We start from the raw sequence: 18,434 nt of genomic DNA, 5'->3' as shown, positions 1-18,434 counted from the left end.
ACTTAAACCAGCTGCACCCAGCAGGAAGGCTGGTGCAGCTAGTTTGAAACTTTTATCCAGAGCTGTTGAGGTTGGTCTTAGAATACTCTTTAATGATGGCACCATTCCCCGTGTGTGACAGTTTCAGGGCTTGGCAGACAGGCTCACTGATGGGCTTACTCTTTAATGGAACAGAGTCATCATGAATGCTATTAGCTCCCGAGTGCCTCTGCTTTTCTTTATGCTGAGTCAAAATGACCGCATGAAAAGGACCTACAGGGACACATCTTTTGCTATGTTCGAGCAAACACTATGCGACTGATGGGGTCACCGATGGTGCGGCTTGGAGCTTGAGAACGAAGTCGAAATTACAGTAAGCTGTGAAGATCTCCACTCGGTGTTCTCTGGCACCACGAACAGTGTGATCTGATTCTGAAGAAGAACTAATGGAGCCGTATAACAACTTTGTTCATTTTGCTTCTTTGCAAAATCATTCCTCTGTGAAGTAATATATGGAGAGTTTCGGCAAGAGTAAAGGGGTGTAAGCTTTTCGGTTGAAATAGCTTCTGTCTTGCAGACTCTCCATACATACATCATGCATCTAATTTGGAATTCATAGCACAGCAAAGTAATAATCTCTAATACAGTTCATATTGACCTGTAGTGATGCATAAGGGAATAAAATGTCTTAAATAAACCAGAATAAACAGGGAAAAGTTGTAAGCACGAGCAGCTTGATTAATGTTATTAATTTTAACTGCAATTTTCTAAATGTTTGCTGTGAGAAAGCTCTATTATAGAGGACAACCATAATGATTTTACCAGTATAATTATGTTGTCAGATTTCTTACAGTAATCGTTATGCAGGAGCAGTGTGGAATTTTCATATTTTGTGATCTCTGCAGCATCACTTGCTATTAAAGGTGCAATTCATTGCAGTTCATGTTTGCTCCTCAGAAAGGGAGTTCAGACACAAGAAAAGAAAGCGGAAAGTTTGGCCCTAAGCAGTTTGTGGTTGGACATGGCGAATTCATTGTTACCGGGCACTAAATATTAGCACAAAATAAAAAGCATGACCTTTTCAGGGTGTGTGACATAGAACAAAAAGAAATGACATTTAGAAACTCCCCTGGACTTGTCAGTAAATGTAGGCATTGAAGCCACCAGGTATTAGCCCTCCTGTAGAGGTATAATGAAAATCAAGAGTTCATAACATTACCTCTGGGCCTGACTGTAACTGTTATCACTTAAAAAGGGAAGTGTTACTTTTTCAGAATTGTAGATTATCCGAAGAAATTTGTGGCACTCCGTCTGTTTATACCTTTCTCTGAACACGCCAAAATTAACTGGCTTGTTGAGTGAGACAGGATTATTAGCCTTTCTCACCAACTGTCGATTGCAACGCTGGGATATTTCTCATCCACAGCACCGTGCTCAGTTGTGGGCGGATGGAAACTGTACACTTAGTAGGTGAGAATGAAAATGAGGCTCGAAGTCGTTTTTCTAAAGGAGAGCGAAAGGAGGGCCAGAAAGTCAGAACCTAACGCCATAAATCTTACATCCTCACCCAAAGTAATTACTACTGATCAAGAGTTTTTACCAGCACTTTGCACTTATGTTAATTTTGACTTTAAGAGATGAAAAAAAAAGCTGCTAATTTCCCTTTCAGAGTTTTATCTAATTTTAGCAGCCAGTGGCCTCATCACAGAGCATAAGCTGCTACAACAACAAGAATTGTAAAATTGAAACACAGTCAATCGCTGAGTATGACAGCCCGTGCCTGTGGTGAGATGTATGAGTTTAGCAAGGACTCGGTCTCCCCCACTGTTTTGTCTTTAAAACACTGAAACAGAAGAGATATATCTTCCCACAATGATCTGGTCACTGACGGCCAGAAAAAAAACACACTTTTGAAGTGATTTGACTTTTACAGAAGTAAAGAGCAGTTTTATTTCCTTCAATTTAGAAGCAAATATAAAGTTCTTGTCTTCCTCTTATTTGAGTGCCGTGATGCTCGTCATGTTGCTGCAGGGCTCGCAAAATCGCTAGCCCGACGTCCCGGGGCTAGCGATTTTTCCAGTCGGGCTACCAAAATCTATCTCTGCCCTGCCCGTCGGGCTATTGTAGGAAGGAAAAATATATGTCAATGCTTTTGCATTCTTTCGGAAATGTAGCTGGGTAATTATGTCATTGGCATCGGCGAGCCACTGTCAATATGTGACATATTGAAATCGCATTTGAATTTGCGCTTGTTTTTTTGCTTTCACTTTGCAATCACACGAACTGTGTATAGAGAGTGACAGCACTGATTGGTGACTGATGATAATTTGTGCACCAATTCCTCTGACATCGTCTTATTAATCGTTAGCTTACTATGCAAACATGACAAGTGAAATCTCCCGCAGCTTAAACATGTGAGAGGTTGATCGCGCAGAGAATCGCTCTGTGTGTGTGTGTGTGTGTGTGTGTGTGTGTGTGTGTGTGTGTGTGTGTGTGTGTGTAAAAGCAGCAGGATATATATTTTAGTTCTGCTGAGCCAAATAAGACAGGTCAGGGTGAAGAAGACAGCTTCTATAATATTGTAAAGGAAACAAAACATTAATCAAAAAAAATTGTTGAAAAACAAATTACAACATTGTATAAAAATTACAATCATCAACTCAAATACTTGGTTTGTAAAAACATAGAAACACTTGAATATCGTTTTGGATTTGTGACTGGGTATTGTTATTAGTTTCAGTACTGTGTAAGACTTTTGAGCAACCCCTCGTTCACTAATAATTTATTTTCAATGAGTCAGATTTTGTTGTAATTTTCTAAAGTGGGTTTATGCAACAGTTCTCCAAGTTCAAAGTTTTTCTTTGGACATTGGCCTCTTTCTTGCTCGTTTTCACACTAGTCCTTATACCTGACCATTTCCAAAGCAATGTTATTTTGTTTGTTAAGCCACCACACTGACTTGTAAATCATTCAAGGATAAAAAAAAAGGAGCCCAACTCAAGGGATGAACCAGTGTTGTGCCTACAAAGAACAGACGACCTAGCAAAGAACCCATTTTGAATTATGTCTTTGAGGACTTTGTTACCAGCAGGCTGTCTTAAAATATGTAATTTGTTCCATTTCCTTTAGCTGATTCTACCAAAAAAGCCAAACATAAATCACTTTGACAAACATAAAATAGTATTTTCATACCAACAAGTTGATTCACAAAGACTCAAAAACCTTGCACATTTGGTGTGCAAACTGGAGATAACTGAAAAAGTGGACAACAATAGAAGAGGTGGCAGGCCTAAAAAGTGTCTACATTAGATGAACAGTATCTGACAGTCACGTCCTTAGGAAATCAGAAAAAATCAAGCAAAGCCTTCTTATGCATACCGGTCCTCAGTTAATAGATATACTGTTCACTGAGGCGTCATCAAATACAGTGGGGCAAAAAAGTATTTAGTCAGCCACCGATTGTGCAAGTTCCCCCACCTAAAATGATGACAGAGGTCAGTAATTTGCACCAGAGGTACACTTCAACTGTGAGAGACAGAATGTGAAAAAAAAATCCATGAATCCACATGGTAGGATTTGTAAAGAATTTATTCGTAAATCAGGGTGGAAAATAAGTATTTGGTCAATAACAAAAATACAACTCAATACTTTGTAACATAACCTTTGTTGGCAATAACAGAGGTCAAACGTTTATTATAGGTCTTTAGCAGGTTTGCACACACAGTAGCTGGTATTTTGGCCCATTCCTCCATGCAGATCTTCTCGAGAGCAGTGATGTTTTGGGGCTGTCGCCGAGCAACACGGACTTTCAACTCCCGCCACAGATTTTCTATGGGGTTGAGGTCTGGAGACTGGCTAGGCCACTCCAGGACTTTCAAATGCTTCTTACGGAGCCACTCCTTTGTTGCCCGGGCGGTGTGTTTTGGATCATTGTCATGTTGGAAGACCCAGCCTCGTTTCATCTTCAAAGTTCTCACTGATGGAAGGAGGTTTTGGCTCAAAATCTCACGATACATGGCCCCATTCATTCTGTCCTTAACACGGATCAGTCGTCCTGTCCCCTTGGCAGAAAAACAGCCCCATAGCATGATGTTTCCACCCCCATGCTTCACAGTAGGTATGGTGTTCTTGGGATGCAACTCAGTATTCTTCTTCCTCCAAACACGACGAGTTGACTTTATACCAAAAAGTTCTACTTTGGTTTCATCTGACCACATGACATTCTCCCAATCCTCTGCTGTATCATCCATGTGCTCTCTGGCAAACTTCAGACGGGCCTGGACATGCACTGGCTTCAGCAGCGGGACACGTCTGGCACTGCGGGATTTGATTCCCTGCCGTTGTAGTGTGTTACTGATGGTGACCTTTGTTACTTTGGTCCCAGCTCTCTGCAGGTCATTCACCAGGTCCCCCCGTGTGGTTCTGGGATCTTTGCTCACCGTTCTCATGATCATTTTGACCCCACGGGATGAGATCTTGCGTGGAGCCCCAGATCGAGGGAGATTATCAGTGGTCTTGTATGTCTTCCATTTTCTGATGATTGCTCCCACAGTTGATTTTTTCACACCAAGCTGCTTGCCTATTGTAGATTCACTCTTCCCAGTCTGGTGCAGGTCTACAATACTTTTCCTGGTGTCCTTCGAAAGCTCTTTGGTCTTGGCCATGGCGGAGTTTGGAGTCTGACTGTTTGAGGCTGTGGACAGGTGTCTTTTATACAGATGATGAGTTCAAACAGGTGCCATTCATACAGGTAACGAGTGGGGGACAGAAAAGCTTCTTACAGAAGACGTTACAGGTCTGTGAGAGCCAGAGATTTTCCTTGTTTGAGGTGACCAAATACTTATTTTCCACCCTAATTTACGAATAAATTCTTTACAAATCCTACCATGTGGATTCATGGATTTTTTTTTCACATTCTGTCTCTCACAGTTGAAGTGTACCTCTGGTGCAAATTACTGACCTCTGTCATCATTTTAAGTGGGGGAACTTGCACAATCGGTGGCTGACTAAATACTTTTTTGCCCCACTGTACAGTGTCAGTGGACAGGTGGAGGTCAAGAAGCTACTCTGAAGGAGGGGAAATGGGGAAATTTAAATTTCTGATTCAGGTCTTCATGGATGCGCAAGCAGGAGATTAAGAGAGAGGTACAACAGCGATTGCCTCCACCGTGTTTTATGTGTTTTGACTGGAGACATTCGCTGTTGTACCTTTTGCTTAACCTCCTGCTTGCGCATTATAGTTTGTGGCTGTTTTCAGCCTGTTGTATTGAAGATCTTGTCAAAATTTATGAAATTATCAACACAAAAGTATCATCAGATTTTGATCCACCAAGTAATGCAGTCCGGAAAGCATCTGACTGCCTTCATTTTTCAGTATGACACAAAAAGACACAACAGAAGTTGTGGTCCAGAGCACAGACCTCAACATTATTGACGCAGTGTGAGATCATCATGACAGAGAAAAGAATAAACGGCAGCCAAACATCCAAAGAAGAGCTTTGAATGTCCTCCAAGAAGCCTGGAGAACTATTCCTGAAGACTACGTAAAGAAATGACAAGAAAGCTTGTCTTGGAGAGTTCAGACTGTGTTGAAGAATAAAGGTGCTCATACCAAATATTTATTTTCAAGCTCATTGAAACTGCACAAACTCAGTTTTTCATTAGATCATTGCATCTATTTTGCTTTTTCCAAGTATAAAGAACTGAGAGGGGGCTTGAGACTTTTGCACAGTACAGTAATTAAGAAAATGGAGAAGGAAAGATGTGGCAGATGGTGTTGAAGATCGAGCACTCCAGAGCTAATACGAGCTTTCTCCCGGAGTGAAATACAGTAAGTGATATTTCACTTAAAAAATGAAGTTGCAATGGTTCTGGTGTCTCTGTGGGCTAACGCATGAATAGGTTTGGTTGATCTCTCTCTGTCTGTCTCTGCTGTTTTCTCTGTCAGCATAGCAGCACTGAGTAAGCAGTGAAATGCTACAGAAGCATTAAAATATGACAGTTAAGTGATTTTTTGTGGAAACCTGGAATCATTTTGTCAGATACTCTGTTCGCAGCCATCAGTTTGTGTGGTGCATTTTAATTGGATCAGATATCATAACATCCGCAGCGTCATTATCAGGATTTCTTGAGAATAGAGTTCAGTGGTTCTCTGTTCCACTTCAGTAGCATAATGCCCCATTCTTGCTGTGAGATAGACAGAATATCCTAATAGAGATTTCTTTCTGATGATATTGAAGAGACCAACTTAATCCCTAGAAAGAGAAAATTGGCTTTTTGGGTGAGCACGTGAACGTGTGTGTGGATGCATGCCTTAGGGAGAAACCGTTTTGGAAATATGTATCGTTGCTGATGTTTGTACCCAAAAGCGTGAGAGCTGAGAAGGTAACAGAGAACATAGCATATTCAGCTACCTTCAACCCCTTCATCTTTCCTTTTTCCTCTACTAAAAACTAGAGATGGACCGATCCGATATTAAGTATCGGTATCGGTCCGATACTGACGTAAATTACTGGATCTGATATCGGAGAGAAATAAAAAATGTAATCCGATCCATTAAATATCAAAAAAGCACCTCACAAAACTTGCGACATGGCGTAACTCAGCTCATAACCGTTGCACGTTGGAGCAGTGTGCTCACGTGATAGAGCAGCTGTGTGTATTTGTAGCCTCGCTACCAAACCAGCGTTTCATCTCTGAGGAAGTTATCCCAGAGAGAAGTAAAGCAAGTGTGTAAGTTCATCTCTGAATGTTTGTAAAGCATTCCCACGTTAAGCTTAACAACCAATATATGGAGCAACTGCCTCTCTCTCCCTCTCCTGTTGCTACTTCAATCATGAAACTGCTTAATGATCAGCTGATCGGCTTTTCTGTCGTGACTCCCGTTTCTCTTGTTTGTTTTTGGCCCACTTTGCACCAGAAAGAGGAAACCAGCGGCTGAACAACAGCAGCACATTTAACCTTGATAAGCTGTTGTTAGAATTTATTTAATATTACTTTCTACACCAGGATCTTTTTCTACTAGCTGACGGCTGGTAACTGTGCAGGGGCGGATCCAGCAAAGTTTAGCCAGGGGGGCCGATAGGGCATTAACAGGGAAAAGGGGGCACAAAGACATACTTTTCTTCTTATTCTCATTTAAAATGTCTAGCTTTTAATAAATAATTATCTGAATCTTACACCCAAAGTTTTAATCTGATATAAAATGTATAGAAGTCCATTACTGTATATAGTAACTGTTAAGTCTAATATACCCTAGTAAGCTATAGTACTTTTTCCTTTGGGAAGGTACCATCTGTTTTTTTCTGTAACGCTGCTGATCTCCGACTGTATTCCCATGTGATGTCTTTGTTGTGTATGTGGGGGGGGGGGGGGTCCTATTCCTCTGCGAGGCAACCTGCATATGGCCAATAAAGCATTCTTTCAATTCAATTCAATTTCAATTCAATTCATATCGGTATCGGCAGATATCCAAATTTATGATATCGGTATCGGACATAAAAAAGTGGTATCGTGCCATCTCTACTAAAAACCCAGTGTTTCCTCTCCTTCCCTCGTGTAGAAATAATATGCAAGTGCTGAAAGGTCCGAACTTGTTCTCGCAATTATGAGTTTATTATCAGAACATGATCTTAACTGTGGAGCAGAACAAAAGGGGAACAGACAGGGAGACACAGATGGTATCAGAAAGACAAAAGAGGGCAGAGAATAGTCACATTTTGAAGGGAGCGAAGAGCAGGGGGAGTGCGGGAAGAAGGAGACAAACAGATCAAATCAAATTATCAAATTACTTTTGATAAGGATGAATGAAGGAAGCCGAGCCTGCCTGGGTGTGTGGTTGTGTGTGCGTTTTGAGAAAATAAGTGCAGATTAATTAAACTTCAGAGAGAATCGATAATGCTTTTATTTCCAGACTTAATCGATAACCCGAAGCCCCTGAAATTAGACAGTTTTGCCCCCAGCCGTGTGTTGTTGTTTGTGTGCCTGCACAGGTACTGCTAATCGCACAGGTACGGTGAACACAGTTGTACAAAGACACTGACTCCCAGAGCCATCTTTCATCCTGTAATTGAATAGCTAAGACACAGATAAACACGCACGCACGCGCACACACACAAGCAATCTGTTGAGAAATGGTTTCTTTGATGCCGCAGTAGTTAGTTGTCTTGTTTCATATAAACACGTGTTTGCATGGCAGCACTTTTTCACGCTGATGCACATGTTACATAAATGTGGGCTGCCCGTGCCTTGTGCAACAGAAATATTTGCAGCAGATTGTCCATTTTTATCTCCATTTGTCCTGCAAATATCCAGGCGTCTGAGTGACCTGCTGTGTGCAGCAGGCTTATTTCTTAAACATCATTTATACAAAAGACTAGTTCCCTGTAATCAAGGTAAAAGATCAAAGAAACCACATTTCCCTGCAGCTAGATGTCTGCCCAGAAAACTGATTTCATGGTGACTGTAAAGATGAGCATGACAAAGACAAAATCCATGTCTTAGCAGAGCAGATGAAAGAAAAGATCTTTACATTAAAGCTTTGCGCATGTTTACAGTACTCTCTGCAGTTACAATAGTTGAGGGCATGGTTGTAAAAGAAGAAGACAGGCAACTCTTTATTTTTATCACATTTTCTGATGCCCTACATAACCCGATTTCTCTGACTTACCTGGCTTCTTGTGTGCGTGTGTGTACTTATGTCACGGCCATACTGACTGCTTTTAAGATGTGGATCCTGACTGTGGTTTTCAGAGCTCTTAAGTGCTCTCTCTTCTTTCTTTTGGAGAAATTGTGTTCATCCCTCCAGCTGAGTTCTGGCCTAAGAAAGCGTTGGACTTGCTGCTGTGGAAATATTCGAAGCCTTTGCACATGGAGCTTCGTTTTTTTCATGCGCCTGCCTCCTCTTCAGTTCCACTGTTCTTATCTTTGTCACATCACTTGTTCCACCTTCTCTCTCATGTTATTATCTCCCCTCTTCAAACCTCCTATCCGTGTCTACAGAGCGTCCCCTCCCACCCAGGAAATTGTCCGTTCCTCAAGATGAGGTTGAATCTCGCCAACTCCGCATCCATTGGGTGACCGGTGGCTCAGCCTCCTCGCCGCTGAGGTACTTTACTCTGCAAATCAAGGAGCTGCCCAACGGCGACTGGAAAACCCACACAGCTGACATCCTGCATAACATGACCTCCTGGACTGTTGACAGGTACACGCACACATGCACATACGCACAGCTGCAGTGGTTGATACATCACCCTTTGAATTTGTGGCACTTCATATATAGACAGTTTAAAGTGCAATATTTTGTTTTTTTATTACACTTTTCACACCAAAAACTCAAAAGAAAAAGTGATTTTTCTAACAAATGTCAGCATGACTGGCTACTGGCCAAGTTGCAGTGTTTGTCACTGATCCGGAGAAAGTGACAGTCTGCGGCGACAAAAAATATCACGCTGGTGGCTGAAAATTACATTGATCTCAAAGACAGGAATGACATGTTTAAGACAGCTTCTTTTTTTGGAGGGATACCAAAACCCATGTGTCACAACAGAATAGTCACAGGTGCCGTCGAGTCATTTTTCACAGCCACCCAGCAATAAGGAGAGTGGCACACTGCAGTACCAGCAGGCTGAGGTGGACAAACAGCAGGGTAACGTGTGAAAAAGGATTAAAATGAATATATCTAATAAGCCAGTAAAATATGCCTTCATGGGCTATTTCAGTCAGACTGAAAGTAAAGCAGCAGTATCAGTAAGAGTGAGTAAGATTATCTCAGGCTTAGAGAAAATGGCAATAAAAAATATAGATGGCTCTCTTTTGTTTGTTAGTTTTTTTTCCTTAGAGATCCCCAAATTCAAAATTGTTTTTAGCATGACACGCTGAACTTGAATTAATTAAAGCAATCTGTAGAAATCTTATGTTTATGCATCCTCGGGGGAGAGGAGTGGACAGAGAGAAGAAGACGCTGTGAATTTAAAGCAAACAACGGAGAATTATAATAGAGACTGGAAAGTTTTATTTGTTTAGAAGCTGAAGTACAGAAAAGGTTGGTGGAGAATAAACATACACACATGCCACCAAACAAAAACACCAGGGAGAGCAGAGTAATCATAATTACTGCATAAACGGGGAGGATCTCAGTCACCTAATCACACAGGCGCAGCAGGAGCTGCTCTCTGTCTTTTTCTTAATACCTCTATTTTTTCATCTCTTACTCGCTCTGCCTCCGAGCTTTCATGTTTGCGTGCGCTTTTTGTCCCTTCTGTTCCTTTACAATTTTTCATCCCTCTTGCTGTCACCACCTCCTCTCCTCTCCCTCCATCCATCAACAGCCAATGCTTTCAAAAACCATCAGGCTTGTATTTTTTCTTCTACTCATCCTGTACAAGAGGGCTTCAGTCTTATTGCATGTCTTCCTTTTACATTCCCCTCTCTCAGTCCCTCTGTTCTCTACTCCCTCGTGATGGCAGCGGGTGAGAGCAGTCAGACCGGATTGCTACTCCAACTTCCTGATGGTCCGAGTAGCAGGACTATGATGGTGCTTTACCAGCGTGTGGTGTCTGCGTGTGTGTGTGTGTGTGTGTTCGTGCCTGCTTCGTGGCTGTTTTTGTGTGCTCCTTCACGAGCTATCACAGGGCTATTTGAGATGCTGAAGAGCATTCGCGCCATGTGTCTGCGTCAGTCTTTTTCAACCTGCCTCAGGGAGAGTCTATCTGCCATGATGGCGGTCGCTGCTGTTGTTGTTTTCGAGCTCATTCTATCACTGAACGCTCTCATTAGAGCGCCGGATGGAAGAATTAGCTTACATCTCCACATGCTCACGCTCACACTCACTTCTTATCTATCCTTAATTGTTGTTTTCCACCAAGACATCTTGGGAACCAAAACATCGAAGTCCCCAGGCTGATGTGCAGACACACATATACAGTAAACACACACTTTCACACATTGTCCTTAACGTCCTCCCAGTGCTGTTAGCCCACCCTGTTTAAGCCTGGTGCCTTTGATGTTCTATTCCAATGATAACCACAGCCCCACAGGGCCTTTAGTTGTCCATCATTGGGCCCAGGCTCATAATTATACAACAAGAGACTGGAGCAGTTTTCCTGTCACCTGCTGGATTTCAGACTGGCCCTGTGCAATCTCCTGTGTCGAGGGAAAACCCTTGCAGGTAGACATGTGGGGAGTAGTGGAATTACTTTTAGTTAGTTATTATATTGAAAAGCCAAGAACACTTCTGCCTTCCACTTATCTTATTTGTTTTTCATTTTGTCTTTCTGTGCAGAGGAAAATTTGACAATTGTTATTCATCTCTGCCTTTCAAATTAGCATTCTATTAAATTACAATATCGCAGAGCATTTGTACCCGAACAGACACCGAAAGGAGTCACATTTTACAAGTCTTCTCATATTTTTCTTTATTTCCCAGTGAGCCACTTCTCAGCAGGAGAGCTGCTGGTACTCTGGCCAGCTTTCCTGCCATCAGCAGCAGCATCCTCGCCACTGTCACAAAAAGCAATAAGAGATTAAAGCACGAGCCTATTGCTAAGGGGAGTTATTGAGGCACAGTGCTCAGCAATGGTACATTTTTCAAGTAAACAGAAAAGCATGAGAGTTGGATTAAGAGTCGGTGCATCCACCGAGACATGTCAGAAGTTATCGCTGGCCACATTTGATCAATGCACATAAGGCAGGGCTCCTCCTGAGGAGGCTCCTCGCGGAGATATGTCACATTCAGCTTTGTACCGACATGTCCAGTTGTCTATTTACAGTTTTACACAAGAGGCTTTTTGTAGGAGTTTTTATAAAATTGTTTTTTCTGCAAAATAATGAGTACATTGCTGTGGTTTTATATTAAAAAAAAAACTGTTAGGTAACTGTGTCAGATGTAAATAAAAAACAGAATGCAGCTATTGCTTCTAAAATCTCATAAATCTGTATTTTATTTGTGTGGTACGGAAGAACATTGAAATCATATTGGATTTTTAAACATTTTACAATTTTGTGAAAAATCTCATTTTATGACAGCAACACATTTTAAAAGTTGGCATGGGGCAACAAAAGGCTAGAAAAGTAAGTAATTATAAAGAAACAGTTGGAGGAACATTTTGTAGCTAATTAGGTTGACTGGCAACAGGTCAGTAACATAATTGGGTATAAAAATGAGCATTTTAGAGAGGTGGAGTTTCTCCGAAATGAGAAAGATGGGCAGAGGTTAATCAGAAAACTGAAACACAGAAATCTGTGTGCAAGGGACAAGGCACAAAATCACTACTGGATGCCTGTGATCTTCAGGGCCTCAGGCAGCACTGCATTAAAAATGGGAATGATGCTATCATGGAAATCACTGCATGGGCTCGGGAACACTTCCAGAAATCATTGTCTGTGAACACAGTTCATAATGAATTGTCATTCACAATTGCAAATTAAAGCTCTATCATACAAATAAGAAACTATACGTGAACATGATCCAGAAATGCTGCTGTCTGTCTGGGCTAAAGACTTTCATCTAAAATTACTGAGAAAACGGGGAAGACTGTTCTGTGGCCGGATGAATTTAAATTTGAAAGAAATTTTGTAAACATGGGGCTGATGTCCTGAGCAATAAATCATATGGAAGTACCTTAGTTCCTTTGGAATTGTCAACTTGCACGTCTGGAAAAGTGAAAGGTATATCTAGATATCCAGAGATCTTTTTTAGGGATAGCCATGCATGTTTCTACAACACGATGCTAAACATGCCCACCTGCACTCAAGCCCTTTAACCAACTGCAAACATTTGGAGCATCCTGGCACGAAAAACACAAAAAGACTCAGGACTGCTGGGCAGCTAGAATCCTGTATCAGACAAGGATGCAACAACATTCGTCTCCCAAATGTCCAGCAGCTGGTCTCCTCACTTCCCAGACATTTACAGACTGTTGTTAAATGAAGAGGAGACGCTACACAGTGGTAAACATGGCCATGTACCAACTTTTTTGTTGCTGCCACCAAATTTAAAAACCTTTTTTTTTTAAATTACAGATTACTTTTTACACGGCATCCCAGCTTTATTGGAATTGGGATTGGAGAAATGCAATGAGATTTGCATTACCTCATCCCTTTGAAAAGATGTTGAATCTCGTATCGCTTGCTTTTCCTGCTAAAACTGGTCAAAATACATTTTTTTAAATAATTCTTATATGTGTGTACTTGGATTTAAAGGCTGAAGCCCTTCACTTCTTACAAGTTTCGTATGGTTGCCACCAATGACGTAGGAGACAGCGTCCCCAGCAGAGAGACGGAGGCTGCCACCACTTTGCAGGACGGTGAGAAACTGGGATGCTGACACTGTATGGGAGAAAAGAAGTGGGAAGACGGTGCATTACGTGGATTTGAAAACATTATATGATGTAAGGGGATGGGCAGTGTGTCTGACTTTTCTTTTTCTTCTCCACACTCTCTCTGTGTTTTCTTTCCAGTGCCTAATGAGCCTCCAGTGATTCTCTCAGTGAAGCCGACAACTACTACCTCAGTGCTGGTGCACTGGAAGGTAAGTTCAGACTTCTGACACACCAACAATCCCTGATAAACACAGAGCCGCACAACAAAACATATGGTTCGGGTGCACGTTATTTACTTATTTTGAGGATAAAACCCCTTACAGCCTCTGTGTTAATTTGTACTGCATGTGTTTTATTTCTTGGGTGTAATTATTGTTATATATTGAAGCAGGAGAGGTCAGAGAGGAGAAAAGAAAGATTGGAAAAATGGCAGGAGGGCAAAGCAGGCACTAAGATGGACACACAGTCCTGAGATGGGGGAAATGTTTATCTCTTAATGAGTATATACCAACAGGAGAGATGTTATAGGGCAGAAGAATCCCTCAGCTATCAGTAACATTCAACAACACAGGCAAAAAAAGAGGGGAAGATGGTAAATAGAGCCTGGCTACTTCACTCCTTGTCTTTCTTCCACTTCTACTTGGAAATGTCTTCTCTCATCCTTGTGGCTTTACGTCAAAGCAGAAGGAGGCAATGAAAAAACAAAGTCACCAGCAATTTCATCATCCTTTACAAGAGTGCCAAACCTACTGAAGCATCACTTTCTCTGTGCAAGTTACAGCCAGACCAATCCAGCAGCCCCTTAAAGTGGACATGCTGATAAAATACTGCTCTGCCAGCCTGTCAGCGTCCTGTCTGTTGCTGTACTACACAAAGGAAATGAAAATAAGCACACACACAGAAAGTTCTCAGAAGCTTAGAAATCTCTTTTTGAGAAAGTAGCATTGTTTTTGTTGTTTGTTTGTTTTAACACGTGCTTGTGTGTGTGTCTGTATGTTTCCAGCGTCCCAGCGATGACAGCGTTAATGGAGTTTTGACTGGATACCGGCTCTATTATAGAGAGCTCCCGGCAAACGCTTCCACTCTCACAGAAGCAGAAGTCCAGACAACCAAAAACAACACAAGTGCCCTCATTACAAGTGAGTACTTCTGCTACTAAAGGAAACAACTGCTCTTTACCCTCCCGGTCATCAGACTGTCTGTTATCAGGCTGTTGCTGGAGGACGCCTCGCCGTGGGTTAAATTTTTTTTCTCTGCTGGTTAGGAGAACCAGTATTGCATTAAAACTACATTCTGAATCCTATTTAATTTATCCAGCAAGGATGCCAACATTGCCATCCTTTTATACACACCCACAATGTTCTATAACACTCTGCTGTCCAACTTCAGCATCTCAACCCAAACTACCGAACTAGCAGCCTCCGTTTGCAGCTTTTGATACGACGATGCTACCGTGATGATAATGGCATGTTTACCTTTTGCTGCGGAGATGGAGACAGGAAGGGGATGATTTGGTATGCAGTACAAGTCAAACTGTGGATGTGGTATGTGTTTTAACAATGAGGGTACTAGGAAGTAACAAAAACAGTTTTCTGACTAACAGCTATGGATTTTACAAACAGCCTTGACTGGAAGTCCTATTAGATATGGCTAATAGCAAGCTAATTAAGCTAATGTTAGGTCCATGTGTTGAAAATGTATTTGTCAGATTTGGCTTAATGTTTCCAGTTAACTCAGTTTTTAGCTCAAACCTTTTAAAGGGCTCTTAAATGTGGAGCTGATTGCTTCATGCTCTTCATGCCAAAGCTGCAGGTTTTTCCTCTAAATCGTATAATCCCGCTGTGATTTGGATGTGTTGTATTTTTAAGATTACAGAACGGGTAATCTAGTGCTGTCTCGAAACACTAGTTCTGCTTGCTCAAGTATAAACTTCCCCAAATCCAACGAAAAGCAGGACAGAGCAACAAATACTATCTCAAACTTAGGACCTGGCAACTATAAAACTCTGTTCCTCTGACTTTTTAATTGCTGAGTATTGATCTGACTGCAGCCCCTTTTACATTGCTTCAACATGTGGAGATATAGAAAGCTTGCTGCATGCATTCATTAGATCATACATGGCTGGTTGAAGGTTTAATGCTTTGAAACTCTTGATTTTAGAAATTAAAGCGATTAACAGCTCCGGCTATTTGTAAAATCACAAAATAAGCCATAATGGAGAGGATTAAAAAGATCTTATTAATACTGGAATGCAAGGTTGGCATTCATTTTTAGTTTGAAAAGAATTTATTCAGATGCAAAAAGTATTAAAGAAAAGAAAATATGAGGAAAAAGTATTCTTTTCAGGCGTTTCATGCATCAGGGCTGAGATCTGGGATGAAACGTGTCACTGCAAGGACACATTGATCAAATGGCCGCCTTTGGACAGTTGTTTTTCTTACGAGGGTGTCCTTATTGCATTGTAACAAGGCAATAATAAAATATTATTATGCACTCTACAGCCCGAAGTGCTTTACGGTCGACTGATTATCTGTTTGACTAGATTGGCAGACGCACAATTGTCCCTCCACCCAAAGTCCGATGAGTCCGACGAGCACATCGAAGCATAAAAGTCTTTCAAACGTTTCCCTCTTAAATACGGGGATTTTATTGAATTGCATTATAATTGCTGAATTTATTGTTGAACTTGAAACTTTATTGATTCACTTTCCATCCATCTTTCTTTTACTCCTTCCAAGCCAAGAGCACCTTCAAGACAGTCAGCAGTGACTCGCTCACAGAGTTTGAGTTGACACGTAAGTAATTTATGACCAAACTCCGGGCAATTTTTTAGTGCCAACGTTAAACAACTTATGTGCTTTGTAAGCGTGTTGTGCAAATACCTTTAATGCCAAGTTGTTTATCACTTCTTTGTAGAACTGAAGAAGTTCAGACGCTATCAGATTGTCATGACAAGCTACAATATCATCGGAGAGAGCCCACCCTCCAACCCAGTTGAAGTGTCTGTCGGAGAGGCAGGTGTGTGAAAACAGAGCTCACTCCACGCAGGCTGCTCATTTTCTTGTCAAACCATTTAAGTGGGTATTTAAATAAAAATTCTAAAAGCATTTTAAGAAAGCACATTCCTAACCTTGGAAGTTCCAACAACAATCCCAACTTACAAGCCTCCTCTGCGCTTTCGGTGCGTCCGTTACGTGGTCGTCAGCAGCAGATACAGAGCAGTGTCGATGGATCTGTCTACATTTTAGGCTCATTAGCTGTCATGATTTTATCCAGAGCTTTCCGTGTGCTTTCAGACTTCATGATTAAATGCCTGAAAGCTGTGGAAAAAGCTTGAGCAGACCTGGAGTGTCAAAACCTAATTTGTTCCTGTGTGTCTGCTTTCTATCACTATTATCCAGTCCTTTGTTCTCTCTCTTTTTCTCTCTGTCATCCTCTTTCTTTTCTTTGTCCTGTCCATTCCTCCTAGCATGGGCCTTTGTGTGTGCGCGTGTGCGCGTATGTGTACATGCATTTGAAATCCTGCACAAGGTCAACTGTTTTGCTGCGATGCCCCAACCTGTTTATCTTTCACTGGAGAGTCAAATCATGGATCCATTTGACAGACAGGAGTGCAAATAGATCCTCGCTCTCTTTCTTTGTCTCTCTTTCATACACACACGCGCACACACATACACACAACAAGAAGGCAGTTATAAACCACAAACACGAATGCAGGTAAACAGATTTGCACATTATGATAGTAGCGCTGGTACATTTTTGCAATTTCTCCCACAATCTCACACTCCCTCCTTCAGACCACTGCTGTATTCATATTCAAGTGGTGTGTATGTGTGTGTGCGTATGTTTGTAGTTTGGTAGGCCATGCATATCACAAGCAGGGGAGTGAGAGGTGAGGATAAGCAAGCGGAGCAGGAGGGGGAGGCAGAAAAGGCTGGAGGGGGATGATGAAATGGGGTGATATGGCCTTTTCTCTCGCCTCAGGTGCACACTGCCGAGTGGTGTTCATGCATATGTGTGGTACAGTAGAGTAACAAGGTACTGCCTTAGGCTCATTCTAATTGGAAGAGTGGAACAGATCTTCTCTACTTCCCACTCTAACACACAGTTGCCGGCTCACATAGTAAGAGTCTAACGAAAATTCTCACCTGCTGCAGCTCCATCGGTGGCCCCGCAGTCCATCACAGTGTCCGCCGTGTCTCCCTCCACCCTGGAAGTGACCTGGGACACGCCCCCACTCGAGACTCAGAACGGACTCATTCAAGGATACAAGGTGACACACAGACAAACACAGAAAACCATGCGTGTACATGCAAAGACTAATTTTGCCCTTGCATCAAAGTATTTAGCATGAGTGCTCATGTGAGAGAGAAGCACAGAGAGCTGGCTCTGTATTTAAAGTATCTCTCTAGTCTTGACTTGGAAGGGTTTTGCTCTGTTGCGCCTTCAAGTGTCGTGTAGGCACACGAGAGAGAGCAAGAGAATTAAGTTAAAGGAAGAATCTGAATATCCTTTAATGGTTTGAGTATCACTCCTCTGGCCGTCTCTCCCCCTCAACTCCCCTGTCCCACCCTCTCACTCCTAATACTTCAAACACAAGGTTATCTGTCCTGCTTTAGACACATTGATTTTTGCCAGAGCAGAGGTAGGAATGGAGAAGAAAGAAGGGAATGTAATATTTGCAGAGTGAAGGAATGAGACGTGTAAGTGATCCCCATAGAATCCTGATTAGAGCAGCAGATCGAGGGAATATGTTTAAACTACCAGAGATGGATGGACACAGGGAGGGGAGTGTGAGGCAGAGGGGGTTAAGGAGATTAAGATGAGAGGAAAGAGAGCAAAGAAAGAATGTTTAATGAATTTATAGGTTCTCACTTCTGTTAACACGCTGGTAGATGAATAGCACAGAGAGCAGGTAGGACTTTAGGTAAACTTCTTTGCAGAAGTATTTTTGCTACGGTGTAATCGCACAGTATGTAGTTGTAGCTCAAATATTAGCAAAAGACATAGTTTGATATCCTTGCGCAGTGTGGGATCATGGGAGTTATTGGTCTTCACCATCATTTCCAGTGAAATTCTAACGTGACAAAGGAAAAAAAAATCATATTTACTGATTCAGTTCAAGTCAGTTTTATT

General features: G+C 41.8%; 1 protein-coding gene across 2 annotated transcripts in view; it reads left to right on the top strand.

Annotated features, from left to right (window-relative positions):
• The window catches only part of LOC146707476 (protein sidekick-1-like), a 295,921-nt gene that overhangs the window by 264,850 nt on the left and 12,637 nt on the right, over positions 1–18,434 (top strand). For both annotated transcript variants that reach the window (XM_085458835.1, XM_085458834.1), the window contains 7 exons: positions 8,980–9,181; positions 13,180–13,283; positions 13,437–13,507; positions 14,302–14,437; positions 16,037–16,093; positions 16,215–16,316; positions 17,456–17,571. In XM_085458835.1, coding sequence (XP_085314961.1) covers positions 8,980–9,181; positions 13,180–13,283; positions 13,437–13,507; positions 14,302–14,437; positions 16,037–16,093; positions 16,215–16,316; positions 17,456–17,571 — 788 coding nt within the window. The remainder of the gene's footprint in view (positions 1–8,979; positions 9,182–13,179; positions 13,284–13,436; positions 13,508–14,301; positions 14,438–16,036; positions 16,094–16,214; positions 16,317–17,455; positions 17,572–18,434) is intronic.

Source organism: Copadichromis virginalis, linkage group LG6 (assembly GCF_057382275.1).
Source record: "Copadichromis virginalis isolate Kocher_CV1m ecotype Utaka linkage group LG6, C_Virginalis_male_GT1.1, whole genome shotgun sequence".
NCBI classification, from domain to species: domain Eukaryota; kingdom Metazoa; phylum Chordata; class Actinopteri; order Cichliformes; family Cichlidae; genus Copadichromis; species Copadichromis virginalis.
Note: the sequence above shows the minus strand (reverse complement) of the source record. Positions and strands in the feature narration are given on the sequence as shown.